At 51.3% G+C, this 25,445-nt stretch overlaps 3 protein-coding genes across 8 annotated transcripts in view; 2 read left to right on the top strand and 1 right to left on the bottom strand.

The window, feature by feature from the left end:
- The first annotated feature begins 1,608 nt into the window (after nt 1-1,608).
- CDK2AP1 (cyclin dependent kinase 2 associated protein 1) lies at nt 1,609-11,842 on the top strand. 2 transcript variants are annotated; one of them, XM_079942335.1, is made up of 4 exons: nt 1,609-2,431; nt 6,917-7,014; nt 8,534-8,660; nt 11,029-11,842. In XM_079942335.1, exons 1-4 carry the CDS (start codon nt 2,377-2,379, stop codon nt 11,094-11,096), a joined length of 348 nt encoding a protein of 115 aa, XP_079798461.1. In that variant the 5' UTR covers nt 1,609-2,376; the 3' UTR covers nt 11,097-11,842. The 2 variants fall into 2 exon arrangements, with proteins under 2 accessions (XP_079798461.1, XP_079798462.1); XM_079942336.1 differs by lacking the exon at nt 1,609-2,431 and adding an exon at nt 4,626-4,678.
- On the bottom strand, nt 10,131-25,309 carry MTRFR (mitochondrial translation release factor in rescue). Of its 5 annotated transcripts, none has more exons than XR_013831261.1 (4): nt 22,479-22,643; nt 15,914-16,221; nt 11,936-14,346; nt 10,131-11,067 (listed from the first exon to the last, which is right to left on the bottom strand). XR_013831261.1 is itself a non-coding variant. In XM_079942331.1 (4 exons), the coding sequence occupies exons 3-4, from the start codon at nt 16,193-16,195 to the stop codon at nt 14,104-14,106; spliced, it is 525 nt and encodes a 174-aa protein (XP_079798457.1). In that variant the 5' UTR covers nt 16,196-16,221; nt 22,651-22,677; nt 25,192-25,285; the 3' UTR covers nt 11,997-14,103. The 5 variants fall into 5 exon arrangements, 4 of the variants coding, with proteins under 4 accessions (XP_079798457.1, XP_079798456.1, XP_079798458.1 ...); XM_079942331.1 differs by lacking the exons at nt 10,131-11,067; nt 22,479-22,643 and adding exons at nt 22,651-22,677; nt 25,192-25,285 and having other exon boundaries at nt 11,997-14,346; XM_079942330.1 differs by lacking the exons at nt 10,131-11,067; nt 22,479-22,643 and adding an exon at nt 25,192-25,309 and having other exon boundaries at nt 11,997-14,346.
- Nucleotides 25,210-25,445, top strand: part of MPHOSPH9 (M-phase phosphoprotein 9) — a 55,044-nt gene continuing 54,808 nt past the window's right edge. Inside the window, 1 exon segment of the mRNA XM_079942337.1 lies at nt 25,210-25,444. Within this exon segment, the coding sequence (XP_079798463.1) occupies nt 25,347-25,444 (98 nt within the window). The 5' untranslated portion in view covers nt 25,210-25,346.

The following is a 25,445-nucleotide window of genomic DNA, read 5'->3' as shown; positions in this document are numbered from 1 at the left end:
TATACTAAGTCCCGCTGAATTGTATATTTTTAAAGGGTGAATTTTATACTAAGTGAACTAGGTCTCAATTAAAAACAAAAGGAAAAATATTTTCCAATGATGATCATTGAGGGGGCATCGTGGTAAAAATACAATATGGAAAGAGAATAGCGCACACATCTGTAGAAGGGACTGAAGCAGGCCACTGAGATCTGGATTCTTGCCCCAAGGAAATGGAGGCTTAGTCCAACAGCGAATAGGTGATGGAGGCAGAATACATACCAAGGTCTGTCAGCCTGGGAGCCCTCTGCTTATAGCTTCTAGCCCTGAACTGGTCCAGTAGGAAAACCACTAGGTATTGTGGTTACCGAGCACTTGAAATGTGGCCAGTTGGAGTTAGGATGAGCTGTAAAGGTAAAATACACGCTGGGTTTTGAAGACTTAGTCTTATAAAAAGAAAGTATCTTAATAATTGCTTTATATTCATTATATATCGAAATCATACTGTTTCTCGATATATTGTGTTAAATAAAATATAAAGATTCATTTCACCAGTTCTTTTTACTTTCTAAAATGTGACTACTAAAACTTTTAAATTATATGTGGCTTGCAATACTTTTCTATTGGACAGTGCTACTCTAGACTATTGGTCCCCTGGGAGCAGGGTAGGAAAGGGTGATATTAATTTATCTGTGAAATAAAATTTCATTGAGCATCCTTGGCTGAATCAGCCTAAAGCTGACCACAAGGGGTCCTGGGAAAGGGGTGTCGCCTGTACCTTCAATCCTAAAGGGACAGAGGGAAGGAATTGGTGGTATCCCTTCCCTCAGGCAAAGAGGTTGAGGCCTTCCTCACTAGATTCAGATGTATCTGAATGTCTATGGTTAATCACGAAATCTGCAAAGCATGGCGATTAAAAAAGGCAGAAAAGGGTGGGCATCTTGTGTATTTTGACAAGATTTACTATTTAAGCAGAACTCTGGACTTCCCCAGTGGCGCAGTCGTTAAGAATCCGCCTGCCAATGCAGGGTACACATGGGTTTGAGACCTGGTTGGGGAAGATCCCACATGCCGGGGAGCAACTAAGCCTGTGCGCCACAACTGCTGAGCCTGCGCTCTACAGCCTGTTAGCCACAACTACTGAGCCCACGTGCCACAACTACTGAAGCCCGCGCGCCTAGAGCCCGTGCTCGGCAACAAGAGAAGCCACCGCAATGAGAAGCCTGTGCACCGCAACAAAGAGTAGACCCCGCTCACCGCAACTAGAGAAAGCCCGCGCACAGCAACGAAGACCCAACGCAGCCAAAGTAAATAAATCAATAAAATTTTAAAAAGTAATAATAAAGCAGAACTCCAAGAAATAACACCTTCAAAAGCTTCATCATCTAATGCAAAATGCATTTGATGATTGCGTATCAGTCAGATCTCAGAAGTCGGCTGGGGTCCGTCGGAGGAGGATCAAAAATTGCAATGTAAAATCCAGGAGAGAGAAAACTTTGTCAAGTTTATTCTGGTACCCTTAGCGCCGGGAACAGTGCCCGGCACGTAGTAGGCGCTTCTTAGATATTTGAATGAGTTAAGATGCAAAATTATGTAGATGTGAGGGTGTATTTCCCAGGGGAGGAGGCCTCTGGGTTTTGCCCAGTCTCAAAGGAGTCTAGGCCGCCAAGGGGTTAAAAACCACTTAATACCGAGAGGGACATGAAATTTATTTGAAATCAATGTCAAGAATTGGTTGTTCTTATTCTGGGGAGTAGCCAGACCTCGGCGTCTGGAATGATCTACGTGCTTAAAAATACCACTCGCCACCATTTTCTCCAGGTAATTTTCCATCCCTGCCCCCACAGTCAAGGGGGAAAAAAGTAATTCTGCAATCCTACCTAGCTTACCAAAAAAAAAAAAAAAAAATCGGTACAAGCACAAATCTCCAGGCGCCGCCAGCGCAGAAGAAGAAAGGGACCCACGCGGGCCTCGGGCGCCGCCGGGACCCCAGCCCCCGAAACTTTGCCAAGTTGCGGGCGCCGAGCGCGCCCGGAGGCGCGGGGCGCGGCCGCGGGCGGAGCCGCCCCCTGACGCCGGGCCGCGGCGCGCCGGGCCGCCCCCTCCCGGCCCGGGCCGGCCCCGCTGGCTCCGCTCAAAGTTTGCGGCCGCCCTTGCGCCCGCGCGCCCGCCCGATGTATGGGTGATATACTGCAGCGGGTGTCAGGGTGAGGGACGGCCATATTTGCCGGTGCGGCCCGAGCCGTCAACAACAAAAAGTGCGCGGGAGCTCGGCGGGCGCACGGACGGGCGCACGGACGCTAGGGCCGCCTCGCTGCCGGCCGGCCTCGCCGCCTTCGCCGCCGCCCTCGCGGGCCGGGCCCCGCTGCGCCCCGGCGCGCCCCGCCGCTCGGGGGGATGTCTTACAAACCGAACTTGACCGCGCACATGCCCGCCGCCTCCCTCAACGCCGGTGAGTGAGTGCGCCCCGCGGGCCGCGCGCGCCGCGCCCCAAGTGCCGCCAAGTTGGGGGTCCGCGCGCCCGGCCCCGGCTCCCGGGGCCCCGCGGCGGCCGGGGTCGGCGGGCACCGGGTCCCGGCCCGGGGCAGCGCGGCGGCCGCCGCCATGATTCCGGTGCCCGCCCTGCCAAAGTTCGCGGGTGCGCCCCGCGCCGGGCCTCGGGGCCGGGCCGGGGCCCGGGGCACGGGCGGCCGCCGCGGTCCCCCCCACGCCGGCGGCCGAGGGCTCGTGGGGAGCGCGGCGAGCGAAGGCGGGGGAGGCTTTCTCGGCTCCTTTTTCCTTGGCTTTTGGGCGGCTCGGCGAGGGCCCCTGCCGGCGGGAGTCGGGAGTGGCCGGGCCGCGCCGGGAGCGGGGCGCCGGGACCCCGGCGCGGGCCGCCCTTAGGGAGCTGGGGGTAGGTCCGGGCAGGGGGCCTGGGCGGCAGGGGTGCACGTGAGCAAGCCCGGGCCACGCGCGGGCGGTGCTGCGGGGCGGCGAGCGTGCCAGGTGCAGCCGACCCAGAGGGAGCGGGGCCGCTGGGGTCACCGGCGGTGCAGTGGAGATCGTCGGTGGGCGCCCGCCCGGCCTGGCGCGTGGGACGGGGCGCTCAAAATGGGTCGCATGGGAGGTCCCTTCAGGCGTGCGCGGAGAGAAGTTGGAGGAGATCGGGGGCCTCGGAGAGCCTGGAGGCGGCGGCTGGGGGCGTTGTTTCAGCGGGGCCCCCGCATCTCGGAGCCCCCAAGTCTGGGTTTAGAAGGCCCCCTCCTTCAGAAGCCGGAGGGGCCGTCCTCTCCTTTCCCTGGGGCTGGAGCTGGGCGGTCCCAGGAAACTCCTGCAGAAGTTGTCAGGCAGCTTTAGGCTGTGCCTAGGGTCTTGCCCCAGGGACCGAGGGCGATAGGTGAAATTGTGGGTTCAGAGGGGACCGGCTTTGTCCCTTCACCAAGGTTCTTCTCCTTTAGACTCTTGATGGGAAACAAACTTCCAAATAAGCGAGGTGCATGGAGGGGGCTTGGGAGGGAGGGGATTGGCCTTGCTGGTCAGAAATGCCACGCCGGCAGTTGGCCGAAAGTTTTGGGCCTTGTCTCCGAATGTTGACTCCAGAATTCCAAAAATTTGAAGAGGCCCCCAGGAAAGCAATATATGTATATGCATATGTGTGTATAGGTGTGCGTGTGTGTGTGTGTGTGTGTGTGTGTGTGTGTGTGTGTTTAACTTCTTGGACACAAATTTGGGGATTGGAAAGGGTTAAGATTAAGGGGGTGGAAGGACGGGGTGGGGGATAGTTGAGTTGGTCAAATGTGGGCGCTGAGCCCCAAGAGCCCCTGTTTTCTCCTCAGATGTTCTCACCTCTTCTGGGGTCTGCACACCTTACCAAGACGGGCTTTGTGGCCACAGTATTTCTCACTGCCTCCCTCATCTGACTCCGGGGTGGGATGGGTGGAGGGTCTTGCTGCCAGCCCGGACTGGCGGGAAGTCTCAGGCCGGCCCTGGTGCAGTTGAGGCCTGCGCCCTGAATGGGGCCCTTCGGGGATTGGGGTCACAGGGTGACAGAGGCACCCGCTGGGGACCCCGAAGCCCTCTGGGCTGGCTAGCACCTGTACACAGATTTTCTTCTTTCTCCTGCGGTGAACTCCTGGAGGACTGCTGAGGTCCCCAGGTCTCTGGTGTTTTGGTGGGGCCGCCCCCCTCCCCGTGGACCCCTTTAGAAAGGCCGGATCTCCCCGTGCCATTTGCATCCAAGATGGACTCTCCGCTGCCGCTCCTCCGGCTTCCTTGTCATCATCCCTCACACCCTCCAGCCCTGCCTCCTGCTCGAGAGTTGCCAAGCCTCGGCCTGGCCGGCGGTGGCAGTGGCGGAGTTAGACAAAGCCCCCGCCTCCCCGCCGGAGAGCCCCCCCAGGCGCCCCAAGTGGCGGGAAGGCCGCCAGCTCCCCAGGCCCGGGCGCTCTTTGTCTGGCTTGGGGGCGGGGAGCCGCGCCTGGCCCCAGGAGCTGCTGGCCTCTGCCAGTCCCTCCCTGGGCTCCGGGCCCTCCCTGGTCCCCGCACACTACACGCATTGTCTGCGATGCTCCGTGACGGCTGTGCTCACGCCCGGTCTGGTTTTCTCCTAGGCCTCCGGCAGCCGGCCGCTGTGTCTGCAGGAAGGTGTGGGAATGAGTGGGACTCAGGGCCCTTCCGCCAGCTCTCTCCAGGGCCACAGACACCCCCCTCTGAACACCGAGTAAGGGACTGGCGCTGGCACACAGTCGGGGTCACCTACCACATCACCCAGGCCGTGGGAAAGTCAAGCTCCGAGCTGTTGCCTCACTCCCATCCCCCAAGCCCCCAACCCATTCCTCCTCCTCCGCTCAGCCCCCCGGGACCTAACCCCGGCACCCTGGAGGAGCAGCATCTAGGGCCTTGAGACATTCTCGTGGGAACCATCACCTCAAACAGATGGAAAAACTGAGGCCCAGAGAGGGAAGGGCCTTGTCTTAGGTCACACAGCCGCGTATGGCGCAGCTGGACTGGCTCCTAGTCCAAGCCCTTGGCTGTGGGAGAGAAGGTGGGTCGGGGAGGCAAGAAATACAGATTTGCAGCGAGAGGAGGGCAGGAGGTGGTGCAGAGAATGAACCAGAGGTGTCCAGCTCACCTCCTGCCAGGGAGCTGGAATCTTCTAGATGGCTTGAAGTGCCGAGCGGTGCAGTAGACACCCCTCCCCCCACACAGTCTAGCGTTTAGCATCCTGGCCTTTCGGAGAGGCGTGATAAGTTGTGGTGGGCGGGACTTGAACCCTGGCCTGGGGCAGCAAAGCCTGAGCTGCCCAGACCGCACTCACCGCCCACATCAGAAGGTCAGGAAATTGGGGCTTGGCTGATGTGGTGAGGGGAGCTGGGGGTCACCCGCCCTGCCACACTCCTGTGCTCTGGCCACTGCACACCCGCAGCTGCTTCAGACGGAGGTGTGGTTCTGCAGCACAGGTGTTTCAGCTACCCCACTGTAGAGGCGTGGTGGTGAGGCTCGGAGGAGCGCAGTGCTGTGCCCAGTCCCAGCTTAGACGTGGCAGGATTCACGTTTCCTGACTGGGCAGCCTGTATTTGAGCATAAATCTGGGTCCCAGTGGAGAAACCCAGGCAGGCCTGAGACTGAGGAAGACACGTCGGGTACCAAGCTGTCTGCGGCTCCTGGACAGAGGGATAGGTGCGGTGTGTTAGCCTCTTCTGTGCTGTGTGGCCTGGGGCAGTGCCCGCCCTCTCTGGTCTGTGTTTCTGTCTCTGCAGTGAGGGGCTCCAGGGCCCCTTCCAGCTCCAGCAGCCTGAGCTCCTGAACTTCCTTCCTCCCCTGCCCCCTCCCCTTGCCCACACCAGATGAGCAGCTGGTCGGTTTGGCCGGCCTGGCACCAGCTGTCCATCCCCGGGGGCCAAGTCTGCAGAGCCCGCCGTGTGCGTGAGAGAGAGACAGTTTGGCTCCAGGGAAGGCAGGCAGAAGGGAAGCTGCTCCCCGGCCGGGCGTGGAGGCATGCGGGCAGCTGCTGAGGAGGGCTAGGTAGATTCTCCATGGTTACCGCTGTTCGTAATTCTGCAGGACATCCTTTACTTGCTAATGACCACTCGGACGCCATTATGGGTCTGCATGCTTCCAGCTACTGAGCTGGAGCTGGAAAATTCCCTGCTGAGGGCCTCCCCACCCCCCATGCAGGAGACTCCGTTCTGAGCCGGGCCCTGGCCCCCCGTGGTCCCTCTGCTGAGGGACAGTGTCTCCCAGTGTTACAGTCCATAAGTGGGGTCTTACGCCTCCCCCATGGGGGTGGAGCCAGCTGGGCATAGATTCAGACTGCCGAGAGTCTTGTTCCCTCTTTGGGGAGGGGCGACAGGAGCTCAGAGAGGTTGAGGGGCTTGTCCAAGGACACACAGACAGGCTGTGATGTGTTTCAGATTCCTGACTTTTGTGTCCAGTACCCCAGTCCCCAGCCAGGGTTGGGTCTCAACAACCTCCAGATCTTCCCCTGTCTTCCTCACCATATACTCCAGCAGAGTTTTGGGCACACAGGAAGTCTCAGCCCAGGTGTGGACCAGCCTTAGTAGCAGATGGGCTCTTGTGGCAGCCATGTGTCTCTAGGATATCAACCTCTGGGGAGCAGGACCCAGGAAAAGGGGACTTGCAAGGGTTAGGCTGAGAATAGCAGCAGCTTTCGTCTTTGCTACCAGTTTTGACTGCATGATTTCTGTGATTGATTAGCAATGTCTGCTGTGGTGATGGGCGTGAAGAGCAGTGGTCTGTTAGCTACATTTTACCATCAGTCATCTACGCCGAGTATCAGCCGTCGCCAAACTAGAGGACAGGAATAGGGTTCTTTATCCTCAGAGACAAAAGACCACCGTTGATGGCATGAGTTCTGGGCAGGGGGACTCGGAGTCCTTACCTCGGATACAGTTAGCCAAGGCTACTTGATTACTGACTCCTGTCTCCTCCCCTGTAGCTGGGAGTGTCCACCCGCCCTCCACCAGTATGGCGACGTCATCACAGTACCGCCAGCTGCTGAGTGACTACGGGCCGCCATCTCTAGGCTACACCCAGGTATGGCAGCGGGGGTGGGATGTGCGGTGGGAGGGGCCCTAGGGGCGGCCTGGGCCAGAGGGGAAGCGGTGAAAGGAGTAGAAATGATGGAGCTGTCATCTGAGCTTCCTCAACCCAGGGCTCAAGGCATCAGAATGGAGAAGTGGCAGGGGGTTTCACGGGGGACACCGAGTGACAGGAAGGGGTGGGAGAGCCCAAAGAAGGCTGGAAGCCCCGAGAGCCACAGTTCCCCGTGGGGCCACCACCCCACGTGTGTCCCTGGTGGGCCTCCTCGTGCCTGGTCCCTGGGGAAGTGAGGTCTGGCCTTGACTCTGTATCTGAGCTTGGACAGAGGAGGGGGGCCCTGCTCCCACTCACTCCCCACAAGGTCATGGGCCCTGCAGGGAGGACGGGCCCATATCCTAGTGAAGTCCAGGTGCGTTGCACCGAGAGCTGCTGGCCCCTCAGTTTTACACCTGCTTCCACCAGTTTCGGGACTGTGGACCGCCCCTGTCCCAACCTCGCGGAGACTTGCTTTCCCCACCGGGTTGGCGGGCCCTCAGGGGAGGTGGCCGCTGGCCGCCAGGGAGGGGACCCGGGCCACTAGCCGGGAGATTCCCGTGGCTGCCACTCGCGTTCCGAGGTCGCCACGGAGGCCGGCCCCACGGATGAGGCGGCGGCTGGGAGCCGTGCCCCGCCAGGCCGTCCTGCCCCCGGAGGGGAGGCGGGCACGGGCGAGGACCCCCTGAAGAGGTGGCGGCGGGAGGCTGCTGCCGAGCTGGATGAGGAGAGGAGGAAGGACCAGGAGGCCAGGAGGCGGAGGCGGCAGAGGAGCGGGGAGCAGGCGAGGGCCTGGGGGGGAAGTGGCCGCCCTGATGCAGCTGTGGGGGGGGGCGGGGGAGGGGGGGCCAGGGAGGCCTGGCTGAGGCCCACAGGCCGACGGGACCCAGCCTTCCTGCTCCTGGTGTTTGCTCGGGCTGTTTGTGGGGTTCTGGAGAGAAGGGGTTTCTGTGTGGTGGGCCCTGCCTGCGGGGGAGGATGGATGAATTTAAATACATTCTGGGCTCTGTCTGGGTGGTCCCTGGCAGTTTTTGTGGTCCTGCTGACCCCACGTGTGGCCTCCATCTCTTCCACCCACTCTGGACCCTCAGCACGCCCCCTCCCCCCCCATCACTTGCCTGCCCATCGGCTCCTTCAAGGAGATTCTCAGTGAACACTTTCCTATCGACAAGCCAGTCTTTTTTTTTTTTTTCATTTGAGATGATAAAAGGGCTTTCTGCAGACTGCTGGGTGGTTGCCTTGAGTGTGCGGGGACAGTAGAGGGCCGGCTCCCTGCTCTGTGCTTGTCGCTCAGGTGGGCCGTGCCTGGCCGCAGCTGCCCTGGAGTCTGGGCCAGGCCGCCCTCCCTCCACCACCTGCCCCCGGCTCGGGCCTCTCCCCAGCCCTGCCCTCGTGGAGCTGGCATGCTGTGGGGTCCTGACCACGGCATTGGGGTCAGGTTGGGTTCAATCCTCCTGAACCCTTTTCTTTCTGATTCTAGGGAACTGGGAACAGCCAGGTGCCCCAGAGCAAATACGCTGAGCTGTTGGCCATCATCGAAGAGCTGGGGAAAGAGATCAGACCCACCTACGCGGGCAGCAAGAGCGCGATGGAGAGACTAAAACGAGGTAAATCGTGGGCCCGGGACTCCCGTGACAGGTGACGCCTCGCTGCTGGCGGACCCCACGGCACTGGCCTAGTAACTGTCTTGAAAGATTTTCTGGGGAAAATGGAGGGTGGCAGATGGAAGAGTCCCCCGCGGCACAGGGGCTCCCGCTTTGTTACAGAATTACCGTTGGCTGTGGAGGTGTCAGGCTGGGTGAGCGGGTCTGTGGGATGAACATCTGATGGAAGGGGCTTGGCGGCCAGTTGTCAGATGCAGCGTCTAAGAAGGGAATCCCCAGGACTCCCCTGGTGGTCCGGTGGTTAGGACTCCACGCGTCCACTGCAGCGGCCTCGGGTTCGATTCCTGGTCAGGGAACTAAGATCCTGCAAGCTTCATGGTGCGGCCAAAAAAAAAAAAAAAAAAAAGTCTTTGTACCCAGATCCTGCAGCTCTGCCTCACGCCCGCTCTGCTCCCGTTGGCCGACACTGGTCCTAGGAGCCCTGGGCGGCCCAGTAAGGTAGGCTCCCAACTTGGGTGAGGCCAGTGACACGAGGCCAAGGGGGCCTGCGTTGCCCTCTGCTGTCCTCCTTGGAGCGCGGCCCAGGGGGGCGTGTGGTCCGTCCCAGTCTGGGGCGGGAGAGTGAGAATGCTTTGAAGTTCTTTCCTGATTGAAGAGGGAGGAAGGGCGGGAGGATGGTGCCACAGGAAGAAAGTGACTCACGTGAAGAGGTGACTGGCCAGCTGACTTCAGAAGGCAGAGAAATAGGTTGTTTTTTGCTGCTTCACGAAGTGAAAGTGGCGTGGAGAGGAGAAAAGGATTTCTATTTTAGAAGGTGGCAGTTCAGAGCACGGTGGCTTATGTGTGAATTTAATTTTAGGAGTTTTTTTTTTTTTTTAAGGTTAGAGAAGCAAATTTGGAGAAAATCGAGAGGGAAATGTTCTGTGGCTATAAATCTGGGGCGTGACAGGGGGGCTGCAGTTGAGGCCACGGCTGCAGTGATGGCAAGGCCGGCTGAGGACAGGCTCCCACCCAGAGCAGTGGGCCGGTTCATGACACCTTTGTGAAGAGACTGACCGATTGCAGAGCTGGATTGGGGAATAACAGGCACAGGTGTGGGGAGGGGGGCTGGCAGTTAGAGGCTGGAACGGAAGAGGGCTCGGGGGAGAGGAGGAGCTTAACCCCCAATCCAGCCCTGGGGGTCAGGTGGGCATTGCTCTGCCCGCAGTGCTGGTAACGGGAGTGCCGGTTACCTGATTGCAAATGCCTGGGAGGATGCTGGACCCCGCAGTCTTTCTGACAGGCGACCTGCAGCCTCCCAACAAAGCTGGCAGTTCAGGTCAACACATGGATACACCTGGTGACTGCTTCAGGGCACATCCTGGGTGAGCAGCTGGCCCCACAGTCACCCTGACCAGTAAGGTGGCCAAGTTTACATCATAGCAAAGTAAGAAGGGCACAAGGGAGTCAAGCGCCAAGAATGTTTTTTGCGTTTTTTAATGGTGAAAAAAATAAGATTTTGTGACATGTGAAAATTATGTGAAATTCAGACTTTAGTGTTGTAAGTAAAGACTTGTTGGAACATGGCCACACCCATTGCTTATTAATGTCTGCGGCTGCTGTCACAGTACAATGGCAGAGTGGAGTAGCTGCGACAGTGGCTACACAGCCCTTTCCAGAAAGTCTTCGGAAGCTCTCGGGGGTAAGATTTGTGAGGTGGGGACACCTGAGTGACTTGGGGTGTCATTCCCAGTGCCCTCTGGGGGGTCAGCTCTTGGAAGGAGTAGATTCTTGGTGTCTATTAAAATGAAATCAATATTTCATGAAGTTCAGTAAAGCCAAAAAAAGAAAAAAACCCCACAAAACCCAAGCAATAGATAACTCCCAAACTATAGAGATAAAAGATGAGGGGAGAATAATAGTGCAGAAGGTGGCACCCGTCCCCTGGGGGGAAGGACAAAGCAGTGGACCAAGGTGGCCTGAGTGAGCACTCGTCTCGCACCCGAACCAGCCAGGCTGCCTGACATTGTCAAGCCCTTTCTAGAATTTAGGAGAAATAATGGTTTGAAGGCGTGGAATCTCCAAAGCGGGTCCCTGCTTAAAGAACTTGGGTGGGGACACACTGCCTCCTGTCATCTGGACGGTAACAGGGTTCAAATAGAGTCACGTCATAAAAAGAGAGCTTGCTGGCTGTCACCTTGAGCATGGGAAGAAACTTTTAGGGAGACGTGCAGAGGGGTTTTTGCTTTGAGGGGTGGGATGGGGTTTGGGGTGTTGGATGCAGGTCCTGAGTTTCCTCCAGTCTGAGGGTTTCGCGGTTGGTTTGGAAGGACCCTCCTCCTCTTCTGGAATGGGTGCTGCTGGCTGACGTCCGCCTCTGCTTCTCTTCCAGGCATCATCCACGCTCGAGGGTTGGTGCGGGAGTGCTTGGCTGAAACGGAACGGAATGCCAGGTCTTAGCTGCCCTGTGAGCCTGGACGGTTTTCCATCTTCGGAGAGAAGTTACAGTTCATCTCCCCTGTTCAGATGAAACTTTTGTTTTCAAAATGGTAACAGTTTGGTTTCTCCTCCCCCTGCCCCTCCCATGGTTCACTAGGCTCCGAATCTACAGTCTGTAAGATTGAGGAAAGATTTTGCAGTTGATTGGGAGTTACATTTTAAATAGTTAGGAACTACCCAGGTGTTTGTTGTTGTTTTTTAAAGCATTGATTCAAAAGATGCACGTAAAAATTACCTATCTTACAGCAAACTAGTTTGCCTCCAAGATACCACTGTCTCGCTCTCCTCTTTTGAATACATTTATGTTACCCGGATTGTTCTTTGATCCTTTTCATAAGCTGATACAACTTGAAGGGTTTTTTTTGTAGTGCGGACTTGACAGCACACTTAACTAGTAGCTGGTCCCCTCGTTTCCCATACACTATAGATTCTGCTTAACGTAAATTCTTTTTTGCTTAAGCATTTGCATGACTATTAGTGCTCTGAAGTCGACTTTTAAAATGCACAAGTTATATACATACAGAAGAAAGAGCAACCTCCCAAACCAAACCCAACAAGGATCCCCGAAATTTTTCCTGAGACTGTATGTAGATTTCAGTTCTGCCTTTCCTGTAAGTTGATCCAAACATCTGGAAGAAAATGGGACTGTTTGCATCTTTGTATTTATTACTCGATGTAATAAAGCTTATTTTCATTAACAGCTTGTATTAAGATGTGGGTTCCACAAATTCTTGGTGGTATTTTAAAGAACGGCTCCTCAGCGAGAGTGGGGAGAGACCTGTCAAAGGGCATTTTCCCACCTGGTCCAGAAACATCTTGCGTGACAATATCAGTAGCACAACAGGCCAGGGACAGGATGTGTCGGTTAAGTCAGAAGGCAGGGATCAGGTGAGCTGCGTCATGCATGATCTTAACTGCAGCAGATGTTAAGTGTGTGCCAGGAAGGAAAACAAGAGTAGAGGCGATGTTACTGACTTCGCCCTTTCTGTGCTCCCCCAAGTTAGGCCATTCTGTTTTTAGGAACTTAACCCGTGAGCATTTAAACTCAAGCTAGCTACTTCATCCTGTTCTCACTGGAAGAACTACCTGCTCTGGTGCTGGGAAAACTGGGTTGCCTCGGATGTGCTGAGAATTCGTGGGGTGGTCCCCAACAGTGGGGACCTTCCAAAGGGACTTGGAGGTCATCCTTACTATATTCCTTAGGCCCCGATCCCGATGTAATGAGGATTTACCGTGGTGAGGGGTAGACTAAGACAAAAGGAGGGGCCCGGTCAGTTTCACAGGCATAAGGCCAGGGCCCAGCCATGACAGCTCTAAAGGCCGGAGGAACGGGTACTAGGCAGTCGGCTTGTCTGCATCTCCTTCGTGGACGTGACAGGAAATTCAAAAAGGTTCAAGAAGCGGGGAGACAGAAGTTAAAGCTTCTGTCCCCCTTGTCTGAAGCTCCCCAAATTCCCTTCCACTATTACGGTCTTCTGTGTACCATTCCAGATGCTTCACTTGGCTCCCTTCTAAAAGGAGGCTGGACCTGGGAAGGGCCCCGCACACTGCGACCAGAGGTCGAGAGCCTTGCGTAGAGCTAAACTTCCGAACCGGGCTACTCGGAGGTGGGAAGACCTTCCCGGGCTTCTTCACAGGGAACCTTATTTGGGTGCACGCAGTCTGGTCTTCACGGATGAGGCCGACCCTGGGTCTTGACAGTGGCCTTCTCACCTCACGGTTTGTCTCCCTACTAGTTTTATGCATAAACTTCCGGATGTGTGCTAACAAACCATGCCTGAAAACCCCCAAACAGTTTGTACGGTGAGATCCAGCTTGAAGGATGGTATCAAGCAAATTCACAAACCCAAGTTTCTGAAACCTCATCTTTTATAAACCTACTACTTGTAAATCAGCATACAGAGAATGACATGTGTATTTCCACATCAGAGAGGTTACTTGTCAACACAGTCTATTAAGCTAATGGGGTAAATGGGCAAGTAACTTACTAACTTGTAAATCTTTCGCCATCTTGTTTTCTTTTGTTCTCTTAATGACATCCATGTATCACTGAGCAATGACCTTCCAGCAGGTGACAAGGAGGCACTAAATGCTATTGTTTGACTCAATTCTACAGTTTTCCATAAAAAGTCCATTACTTACATTAATGCTTTTTTTCAGAAAATATTTTCATTGGGGAATTCCCTGGCGGTCCAGTGGTTAGGACTCTGCGCTCTCACTGCCGGGGCCCAGGTTCAATCCCTGGTCGGGGAACTAAGTTCTCACAAGCCTCGTGGTGCAGATACAGATACAGTCACACAAATGTATAGCTTAAAAGGTGACATACTTCTAACTACCGTCCAGGTCAAGAAACAGAACTCTTGTCAGCTGCCCAGAAGCCCCTCCAAGCCCTGCGTCACAATGACAGCCTTTCCTCCCCCAAAAAGTGCCCTTGTCCTTCTACAGTAATGACTTCCTCGTGTTTCTTTTTACAGTTTTATTCTCAAAGTATGCACTGCTATTCACTACAGTTTGTCTGCTGTTTAGAACTCTGCTGTCTCTGGAGCCCGTCACAGCTGCGCTGGTGGTGGAGCTCACGCCGTCCCTGGAGGCATCCGGCAGGTTCTTTTTTTAAAAATTAATTATTTATTTTTGGCTGCGTTGGGTCTTCGTTGCTGCGCGTGGACTTTCTCTAGTTGTGGCGAGCGGAGGCTACTCTTTGTTGCGGTGCGCGGGCTTCTCATTGCGGTGGCTTCTCGTTGCAGAGCACGGGCTCTAGGTGTGCAGGCTTCAGTAGTTGTGGCACGCGGGCTCAGTAGTTGTGGCTCGCGGGCTCTAGAGCGCAGGCTCAGTAGTTGTGGTGCACGGGCTTAGCTGCTCCGTGGCATGTGGGATCCTTCCAGACCAGGGCTCGAACCCGTGTCCCCTGCATCGGCAGGCAGATTCTTAACCAGTGCGCCACCAGCGAAGTCCCATCCGGCAGGTTCTTTCAGTCAGAATCTGCAGTCCTTTCTCTGGGCACATTTTTACTTGATTCCCATTGTTCTTTCAGGAGTTTCTTTTTCTCTAGGGTCTCCTTTGCTCTTTTTTTCCTTTCTTGCTTTCTCTTCTCTGCCTCTCGTTTTTCTTTGTAAACAGGACTGTTTTCACCGTTGTAGAAAACATCCACTTTCTCTTGCAGGATTCTCCGAGCTAGCTTTCTGTTTTGATCGACGGATCTAGTCTGGTGGCACTGTAAGAGATAATATTTCATAATGTGAAAGCCAGTGTGTTCTGGGCAGGACCTCAGGAATCATTAAATTCAACCTAGTCCCTTTATAGAGGGGTCAGGCCCGCAGAAGGAAAGCCACTTGTCAGGAGTCCCAGTAGGTCAGTGACAGGACGAAGGCCATACCCTTTCCTGCCTCTGCTTGGCCCCCACCCAGTCCCACACCCCAGCTGTATTATGTGGCTTTCACTGTGACTATTCCAATATTAGGAGTGTTGTTTTGTTTAGAAGTAACAGTAGGCTTCAAATAAAGTTCCCAAATAATTTTGAAAACATCAACCAGTATGTCTAAGCGAGCCCTTTGTGTGCCCCATTTATAAATGTAAACTTCTCTCTGAAGGAGGAAAATAGCCTCTTTATTATTCGTCAGCCATAATATTCATTACATAATATCTCTGTTATCACTGGTGAGTGCCTTGCAAAGCAAGTTGATAAAAGAAATCCTGTGAAATTAGGATGAAAGAATAGTACCAAAAGCAAATGTGGAGTAAGCTATATAAAATAGGTTTCAGAATTTTATTTGTTGCTCACGAATGTCACTTTTTTCAAGGAGGAAAAGAAAAATGATTGAGATTTTCACTAATACGCTCTTGGCTCAAAAATGTGGCAGCGAAGAACAGCTGTCAGGAACAGACTCTGGGTTCGGTCTGGGCTGACTCTCCTGCAGGCGCAGGAGCCTCCCTGTGTCTCAGATTCCACATCATGAGTGTAGGCTTGTGACGATTAAGAGTTAACTCGAATGTGAAGTGGCTCAGAACAGGGCCGGCCGCAAGCTCACGTGATATGCAAGTACTTGCGAAAGGTACCGCTGATGTGCGCGAAAGCCCGCCTCTGCTCTCTCTGCTGTGCCTCAAGGCTTGTGCCGCCTTCAGGGCCCTGGGGATACGGAATGGACTGGCAGTTCCACAGAGGTGGTGGGCCGCTACCAAACCAGGAGACAGGAGAGAAGCGCTGCACCATTTCCTAGAGGTTCAAAATGTATTGACAGCTGGTGATATTTTGATCAGAGGTTGGTTTTTTATATTCAGAAGAAAGCCTCCTACAGGCAGCTGTACCTGGCATTTTTCCTCTGAGGGCTGAAATTGGGTTGCCAACGTTACCTCACTCAGTTCTTCTCCAGAAGGGTAGGTGTCACTGACATTTACTAAAGAGGGGACGGAGGGACATGGAAAATGTGACCATCTGAGTGATCAGCCAGGAGGCTAAGGGCTGAGCCCACTGGCGGACAACCTGGGCCCGCGTGCTGCTTGGGGGCTGGAGCCCACGGCAGTGCCGCAGAGCTTTCTGCAGCCACCCTGCAGCCCAGTGGCTCGACCAGAACCGTGGCCTGCCAAGTTCAAGGACAGCAGCAGTAAAAGCGCAACTGCAAAGGATCCTGGAAGGAGGCTCCTGACGCTGTGCAGAGGTTCTGCCTGGGAGAAACGCTCGGGACTGGGCACGAGACCTGCAGTCCCTCTACTGCCGGGGTCATGGTGAGAACAAGTTTTCACTCAGGAGAAACCAGGGGACCCCCACGGCCTCCTTCCTCTACCTTGACCACAATGCCTGAGGGGACGTGCCTGAGCACCACGCAGTTGCTTGTTTTGTTGGTTGCCTGGCCCCCTGGCCCGTGTCCTTTTACAAACTGCTCTTCAAGTTCACTCTCATCCAGGGAGAGCAGAGCAGGGTGGTCCTTCTTGCCTGCCGCCTGGACTGGAGTGACCGCTGTTCCAGGGGATAAGAGTTCCGGCTTCTCGCAGAGCCGGAGTCCCCAGGGCACCATGCACACTCTGGTCAGTGGGGTAGGAAAACGGAACAGACCCGAGGTGCTCATAGCGCGTGGCTCTGCCTGCTCAGGACCTGAATAAGACAGAAAAGACAACCCTTCAGCCTTGTTTGTGCTCAAGATTATACCGCAGGTTCTAAAATCACCTTTTATGAACCAGTTCAGACGATGACCACCCATCTGGCAGGCAGGGGATTTAGGAAATTAGTGCAGACAGGATACTCAGCAACACACACCTCGCTCCGGCCCTGCATTGTCTACCGTGTTCTCAGCACTACATGCCTTGCCAACTGATAAATATTTTCTTATAACAGACCAAAAAATGTCTTCAAAGCACCCAGAAGTGGTGTTTTCTCAGGAAGGGGAAGCTTTGAGTGTAAAATTCAAAAGAACAGGGCTGTAATTTGATAAGGAAATATTACATAGTACATCACACAAGAATTAGGATCTGAGTCAAGGGACATTATTTAAGTGTGTGAGAACCTTTGAAATCAAAATGGAAAGACGACAGAACGTGATAGTCTATTTTATAGCTTAAGCTTAAACAGTCTGACACAGTAAATATCACTATCAATCAATGTCATGATTGTTGTTTTTTCATGTTTCCAGTTTCATGGATTTGAATAGGAACATCTGTTCCCTCAGAAGCACTGCCAATCACATGATCCAACCGGTACTCATCCTTAGAACCACCAAGCCAACTGATTTTTATTAAGGTGCCTGTTACGTTCAAAGTATGAGGTGAGGTACAGGGAGTGACGTGAGGTCAAAGAGGGCAAGACGCTATCTTCCTGGAGCTCACAGTCTAGTCGGAGAAGATATTCAAGAAGAAAGCGAGAGGCGCTGAACAAGAGATTTCAATAACTACTCGAGAGGAGCCTAAGGCTGAAATGTCTTAGTTGACGAATAGTATAGAGAATAATAGCCATGAGGGTATGGTGAATCACAGGCCTTTGCTTTTTTTCGAGGGGAGGAGGGCAGAGGATCTGAAAGGTATCACCTCTTTTCAGAGATCTACATATTCCCCATGTGAATGGGGTCGGGGCGGGGGAGTCACAACCTTCGCCCATTTTCTCATCTGGAAAATGGGAGGAATAAGCCCTCTCCATGCAACCCACACAGGCTTAAAGTCAGAGAAAACAGTGTTCTGGAAAGGGCTTTGCGGATACCTCTGAAGGCATGAGACTGGTTTATAGCAAGATCCCTGTCACCAAGACTTTCCTGGTGGCACAGTGGTTGGGAATTCGCCTGCCAATGCAGGGGACATGGGTTCGAGCCCTGGTCCAGGAAGATCCCACATGCCGCGGAGCAACTAAGCCTGTGCGCCACAACTACTGAGCCTGCGCTCTAGAGCCCATGAACCACAACTACTGAGCCTGTGTACCACAACTACTGAAGCCTGCGCGCCTAGAGCCCGTGCTCCACAAGAGAAGCCATCACAATGAGAAGCCCACGCACTGCAATGAAGAGTAGCCTCCGCTCACCACAACTAGAGAAAGCCTGTGCGCAGCAACGAAGACCCAACACAGCCAAAAATGAATTAAAAAAAAAAAAAAACCTTAAAAAAAAACCCAAAAAACCCTGTCACCCAGGCAGATTTGGGGAACTACAAATGTGCCACTCGCATAATAATACTTCTTGATCAAGGATTATGTAGGCACTAAAAACAGATATATTGCTCTTTTTAACAAGTGCTTCCTGTGAGGCTCTAAACAGCTTCTTTCACCACTTGAAACCTTGTAAATTCTAGCTCTAACACAGGTAGGAACTGGAGTGTACCTAAGGCAACTTCCTCAGCCAAAAGTAACGTACCATCCACCAAATTATTTCACTAGGTTTCTCTCGGCTCATTTACCTTTCACCCACCAGCAGTTCTGACGGCTAACACCCACTGGGCCCAACGCTGATCGCTAGATGAGCTTAATGCAGAAGCAGGCTAGCAGGCATTGCTTCCTTGTAAATATGTGCATTTTGCTATTTGAAATCCAAGTGCCTTTCTCAGTTATCAGTACAGATGACACTGGTCATTTTTAGAATGAATACAGTATTCTTCATCTCTATCTCTACTATTTCTATGGAAAATAAATATAATGAAATATACTCTTCAAGCTTTAGGCCATGCTAGTTCTCAATCCTATGACTGACACATCTTCTTTGTGAAAAGCACGATATTCAGCATGTTCTGAGCAGGTCCTATCAGTCCCGGTGGATGATAATTAAGGTGGTGTCAGTTCGTAATGTGCTCTGTGGCTACCAAGGGAGATATTTTGAAACAGAGTATGCCAGTGAAAGTGGTGCTTTGAAAACGGCTTCTGTTTACTGTGTGTGAAATATGTCAGAAGTATCCTCAGGAAAAGATAAGGATAAACCCAGGCACATTCTCTGAAATCTCTACAACAAAGAATCCACTCCCCTATAATGATTAAATGAATGAGACTAAGTTGATGTCCAAAATTTCCCTCCCCTTATTTCTGCTTTCAGTCCACAGAACAGAATTCCTTTGTGTATCAGACAGTGTCTAGTCCCTGTATTAGGTTCATGGAACAGGAGGCCAGTACCTCTCTTGGGGCTTCTCTTCCGTTAGTAAATCTGACCAGGCAGGATGGTAGTGGAATACAGTGCAGCGACAAAGAAAGGAAGCAGGTCTGAGACAGGGTGAAACTCCCAGACAAAGGGCGGAGAGGACAGCGCTTTTCTCAGCTGCTTTGTCACCAGCCCACTGTGTTTCAAATCTACCTTTCTGTCCTAGTTCAGAGCTGACACACACAGGAAGGTCTCCCACCCAACTGGAGTTCGAGAAGGTCCCCAGTGTTCAGTTACTGGCTGCTTTGTTTAACAGCTAATTCCAACAGCCAATAGGACGATTCCAAATACTTTTAGTATCTCCTGGAGCTCTGGCTCTACTCCAATGGTGGCTAAAAATGACAAACACACCCATGGTTCCACTTCCCCAAAGCCCAGAGAAGAATACGGATTGGATTTCAGTTTTTGTGATACCCACAGAGCAACCCAAAGTCTTCGGGGAACAATAAAAGCAGCTCAAATTAGAGCTCATCGTGACATTAAAGAGAAAAATGGTCACAAGCGGTGTGCGTAAGGGGAAACCAGCGGTCACGACAGCGCGCCCTTGTTCCCTCCCATGAGTGCGAGCGTCGGCCCAGCCGGCTCTCCACCCCAACTCCCCTCGGCTCTGCTCTTCCTTGGAGGGTGGCGTCTGCACTAAACAGCTGGCTGCAATTTAGGTTAAAGCCACGCTCTCTCTCACTTGGTCAAGTTAAGAGATAACAGGGCTGACGCCTTTAAAACAGGCAATGTTAATTTGTTCAATGAATATTTTCCACATCTACTATGTGCCATGAGTGGGCCTCAATGGGTCCAATGAGCCTGTAGCATAAAAGAGAAATTAAGACATCTGTAAGTAAGATAACATGCCAGAGCGTGGAATGGATGACACGCCACAGAGCAGTGGTTCTCAGGCTTCACTATGCTCCCAAGTCACCAGAAGGCTGGTTATTGGGACTTGGAAGCTGCATCCTATTAGGCACCTTTCTTCCTGACTGGATCCAGCTGGTACACAGTTCCTCCTCTGGCTTCCACAGTCAGCCCAAACCAAGACTGACACCTAGCTCATGGGTGGCATGCTCAGCTCTGCATTGTGGCCAGTGACCAGAGCAAACAATCACATATTTAAACAAGATGCAGTGAGCTGAGGCTTGTTTCACCAACAGCTGAAATGCTCTGGAGAGCGGTAAGGGGATGCTACTGCCTTTGTGTCTCTGAGACAGAGAGAGGATATCTGAATCTGGAAGACATAGGATTTCAACTCTGGACCCACCTCTGGATACCATTTGCCTAAAATTCACTGTTTAAGTATTTTTTAGAAAGGCAGAGTACTAGTGTCTCTTAGCCACAACTTTCATGGTGTACCAACCTTGCAGAAATGTCATCTAAACTAACCGAAAGAACAGATGTGGCGATGCGCTGAAGTGGAGTGCTTTAGGAAAAAAGACTGTTAAAGCTCTTGCTGCTCCAACCTTGATGCACCATTTCCCTAGGGATCCTGTTAAACAGGCTACGGCTCATCAGGGCTGGGGTGGGGCCTGAGACTCCACATTTCTAACCAGCCCCCAGGTGAGGTGGTTGCTGCCTGCAGTCCTGGCCCTTAAGATCGTCTGACTGCTGGATGAAGGCCCCACGATCATGATGGCAACGCTGGAGATGGAGAAGGTGTAAAGGAGAGAACAGGCGGGAGAGGAAGAGAAGACAAATGAATATCGAATTGAGCGAAAAGAACAGGTGAAATGGTCACAAGGGGATTGAGAAGCTGGGTCATCTGAAAAAAGAACATCAAAAACGTTGCTTCTATTGAATTATTATTTTTTTAAAGCTGCCTTTTTCTAAGTCTTTATTGAATTTGTTACAATACTGCTTGTTTTATGTTTTATTTTTTTAGCAGGAGGCATGTGGGATCTTAGCTCCCTGACCTGGGATTGAACCCGCATCCCCTGCATTGGAAGGTGAAGTCTCAATCACTGGACCGCTAGGGAAGTCCCCTGCATTAATGTTCTAGAACAGCACTGTCCAACAGAAATATAGTGCAAGCCACATGTGAAATTCTAAATTTTCTTATAGTCACATTAAAAATAGTAAAAAGCAACTGATGAATTTCAATATACTTTATTTAATCCAATATATCCCAAATATTATTACTTCAACATATAATCAATATAAAAAATTATTTAGATTTTTTTATATGAGGTCTGCAAAATCTGAAGTGTGGCCATGCTTACAGCACATGTCAGTCTGGACTAGCCACATGTGCTCGCGGCTACTGTAGTGGATAAGGTAGCTCTAGAATCTTGCTATCAGAGTGTGGTCCACAGAGCAGCAGCCACAGCACCCCCTGGGAGCTTGTTAGGAATGAAGAATCTCAGGACCTTCTAAATGAGAACCTGTGTGTTTTTTTTCTTTTTTTTTTTGGCTGTGCCACACAGCTTGCTGGATCTCAGTTCCCCAACAAGGGATCGAACCCGGGCCCACAGCAGTGAAAGCACAGAGGCCTAACCACTGGACTGCCAGGGAAGTCCCAGAGAACCTGTGTTTTAATAAGATCCTCAAGTGATTCAGAGGCACATTGAAGTTTGAGAAGCAAAGGACACAGGAATTAGTTCTTCCAACTGCTAGGACAGACACTTTTAAGAGCTATTGTTTCTTATGTTTATAATGTTTAAAAAGTTGAGACCAGAATTCAGGAGTGCTGATTACCTGCTTAGTCATGGTCTTGCTTCCCCCTCCCGAATAAGGAGATAAAATAGGTCTCAAAAACAATGACCTAATCAACGGTGAAGGACAAACACAGTGAGCTTTAAAAAGACAAAATGGCCAGCTGATGGCTCCAGAAGCTAAGTGAGAGGATGGTTTTCTGTGAAATGCTTAATGATAATCTATGTTTCAGAAGTGTGTTTTGGTGCTCCCTGCCGAATGGGAGTAAAGATAAAGCAGCCTTTCTCTCCTTTTCTCATCTAGCTCATCCTCCTGTTCTAGTTGCCTGAAATCCTTATGAGGGCTGAACACCTCCCCAAACAGAACCCCTGGGAACTTTGGCTCAGGCTTGAAATAGACCCTGTCATTTCCTAGGCTGGGGGTTCTATACTCAAGATAGAGCACCTTTCAGCCACAGTAAGTGTTTCCAGAGAATTATTTCCCAAATAAGAAAATCACAATGGACTGAGCAGGAAAGGACAACAGAGCTGCTATCCTGGATTTGGGAGGACAAGAGGAAAAGGAAACTACTCTGAGTTTGGTCCAAATTTAATAGGCTTACTGCTGCACAGCTCAAGAGACACTAAAGAAGTAGATAAAAAGAAAAGCTTTCAATTCATACAATACCAACATCCCGTTCAGTTTTTTTTCACAGAAAACTTCAAATCCACAATTACACCTGTCCTATTTGGGTGCACCACTGTCATCTTCTTCTATTTATGGCACCTAACAGGAACTTCGTCATTTATCAACTACACTATTAAAATAGGACAAACACATTAAAAAAGCAGCGAAAAAAAGCAGCGATAACTAGCAGCAATAACTACACTCCACATTTTCCTCTAAAAGTCTCAAAGACCCTGTTACCATTAATGATGCTTTGTATTTGTTTAGGACTTAGGTTTTCAAAGCACGTTCAAATATGTTATCGTAGTGAATATTTCATACAAATAAAGAAAAGAACGGATGTATACTATGTGGAATATTTCAGGAAGACTTATTTTGGAAGAACATTAGGTAGTCCATTTTTTTAAACTGAATTTGTCCTTCCTGCTGCTTGTTTCTTTACCTTTCATAACATCTCCAGATTTGTTCTTCCCCCAGCTCCTTAGAAAGCGTTAGCTCATTTTCCTCAGCGGTCTCTTCTTGACTCCCCCTCTCACTTTTTTGTCCCTGAAAGGCCATACTGCTTTGTAGTCAGCATGACCTGCATCAATGCCTTGCCTCCACGATTTACTCACTGTGCAACTCTGGCCACGTTTCCACATCTGTAAAACAGAGGTAATACCACCGAGGGAGAGAGAAAAATCGTACACGTCACCACAAACGTAAGGTGCTTAGGATCCCTACATCACAAAGCTCAGGAACCTCTGGCTAACACTCCACAAGCCCACTCTGCAAACGGATTATTTCATGGACTTTTGTTTTCGAAGCTCAGTGAAAAGGTATCTAGAAAATGACCTGCAGACAATTTTACTTGGCATGGTCCAATTTAAGAAATACTTGGAAACCATGAAATTACCGAAGATATGCTGTTTGGTGAGGTCATAATTGTGGTCTATGAAATCAGGTGCCAAAGAGAGAATTATGATGCCAAGAATATAGTGTGACTTCCCAGAAGGTTCAACTTGAAAGGTAAAAACTACCTTCGTCACAGCAAGTCCTGGTTTAAACATAGAGATCTTTAGTAATTATCTGATATAGTAAAAAAAATCATGAAGGACAGAAAAGATGAAAAAAGTCACGTTTAAATGTACACCTGATTATTCCTTTTCATCTTCAATGGTTAAACTATAAAGTTTTAGAGTTCCTCATTTTTGCTGTGGAGGACGTCCCTCCTCCAACCCCCGCCAATGACAAGCTGTTTTGTATATAAAAATAAATGACACAGAGTAACACCCTGGTTAACAAACATTAAATGCCTCAAGCCATTAGCGGCCACTACTACTGAACAGCCTAATCTTATCCCAATCAGAATGAAAGATCTCCACTCAAAAGCTCATTGTGGCAAAAGAGGAATACTTGAGCAATACAAAGATGTTATAATAAAATCATAGTTTTTTTTGATACCGAGCTCCATGAGCTGTTTGTATATTTTGGAGATTAATCCTTTGTCTGTTGTTTCATTTGCAAATATTTTCTCCCATTCTGAGGGTTGTCTTTTTGTCTTATTTATGGTTTCCTTTGCTGTGCACCCTTATAAGGGCATAAAATAGTGGTGTTAGCTTGTATACAAGTAATGCAAAATCTCCAGTATGAGGAGGGGGGGGTTAAATTAAGATGAATAGTTCCTACACTTAATATATACTTGAATTTCTGACACCTTCTACTTCTGTTTTCTATATTCAGAAATAATTTCTATGGACTTTAAAAACCTCCTCTGTTTTTATAAAGCTTCTCTCTAGACCAGTTAGTCAAAAGCAGTTTCCATTCTGAATTTGTAAAAATTAAGACGCTACCAAAGAGCTTAACCTAAATTAAGAAGTAAGGTGTGAATAACCTTACCAGAATATTTTGTATCGGTTAACAAGATAACTCAGTTAATTAGAATACTAGCTTCTGAACATGTTGGCTTATTAAAACATTAATAGATTTTTTTTTTTGAAAGTTACCTAAAGATGACACTGCCAAAAACAAAACACTCAAACTAAACAAAGTCCATCAGATTTTGTAGCAAAAAGCAATGATCTCCTGCCTCTTGCATGGTTGGGAACTAATCTCCAGTACTCGGTTTTGGGGTTAACATTTTTCTTGCAAGGAAACACACCTCCCTTTGCCTGGAGCCATCTCAGGAATCCACTTTCCCATCCTAGTGTGAGGATCTCAAGTAACAGATTTTGCAACCAACTGAAATTAGTGGTAAAACTGCTTTTTGTTTTCTTTTTGTTTTTGGGTGGACTTGAAAGAAACATGGTTGCTGAAAACAGAGCCGTGTGCTTAAAAATGATTTGATTTTGGTTGGGTTTTAACACAAGCACAATACTGATGGGTGGATTAACACAATTGGGAGGAGGGTTCGATTTACTTAAGCTTGAACTCTCCCATAGACGGATGGGGTTTTGGAGAGACTGAATTTCTACTGTTGAGACAAAATTGTCAGGTATTCTTAGGAGCCTCAGATGAGATGGAATGCCTCTTGGCAGATTTGTGTTTCCAAGGGCAAATAACATCTGCTCCGTCCTGGCTTCTCCGGCACACCTAAGGACAAGGCTGGCGAAGTCCCTTTATCGTGGGCTCCGGACACTCGGAGGAAAATTTAAGAGCTCGAAGTACCTTAAAGGGTAAGAACCTTTCTTCTGAGAAAGGCGAACTGACCAGTGCGTGTGAGATGGCCTGGGGGCCCACGGAAAGGCTTTCCTCTGGTCCTTCGTAAGGCTGGGCAAGAGGAAAACACCCACGATGCCTAGAACAGGCCCAGCTGCGTGCTAACAGCTCCCTAAGGCTCCGCCGAACAAGTCAACGAGCATCGTTCCATTTGTCCTCGGGCCTCGGTGGAACTGTTTTCTCCACAAGGGTGGGTTCTCCTCGCCCGCCCCTCCAAGTCCTTGAAGAGCCCCAGTGCCGACCCCCACCAGCTTAGGGTAAACCCATTCCAGGGTAAACTTAGCTCGGGTGTCCGGGCCGGCTTCACCTCACCGCCAGCGGGGCCTCAGGTCAATGGGCTGCGCGACTCAGGGTCGCAAACGGGGAAATTCACGGGTCCCAGCTCCCAGTCCTCTCTCCGGAGCCTCTAACAATCGTGGGCAACCGTGTGGGTGTCGGGCTTCTCCGCAGACACTTACCTGACCTCAGGACTGGGCTCCCGCCCCCAACGTTCTGGGTGAACCGGAATGGCCGCAGGAGCGGCAACGCAAACGCACTCCCGCGCCTGCGCACGCGCCGTACTCCTGCCGCAGCCCCCCCTCACAAACCCGAGCCCCCGTCTTACTAACTGCGCATGCGGGAAGCTGAGGCTTCTTTCCCGCGTAGCTGCCGGGGGTTCCCAAAGAGCCAATCAGACGAGAGGACTGACTGCAGCCCCGCCCCCTCCCCCCAG

This window comes from Stenella coeruleoalba (assembly GCF_951394435.1).
Source record: "Stenella coeruleoalba genome assembly, chromosome: 14".
In the NCBI taxonomy this organism is placed as follows: Eukaryota; Metazoa; Chordata; class Mammalia; order Artiodactyla; family Delphinidae; genus Stenella; species Stenella coeruleoalba.
This window is presented reverse-complemented; position numbering and strand designations above follow the sequence as displayed.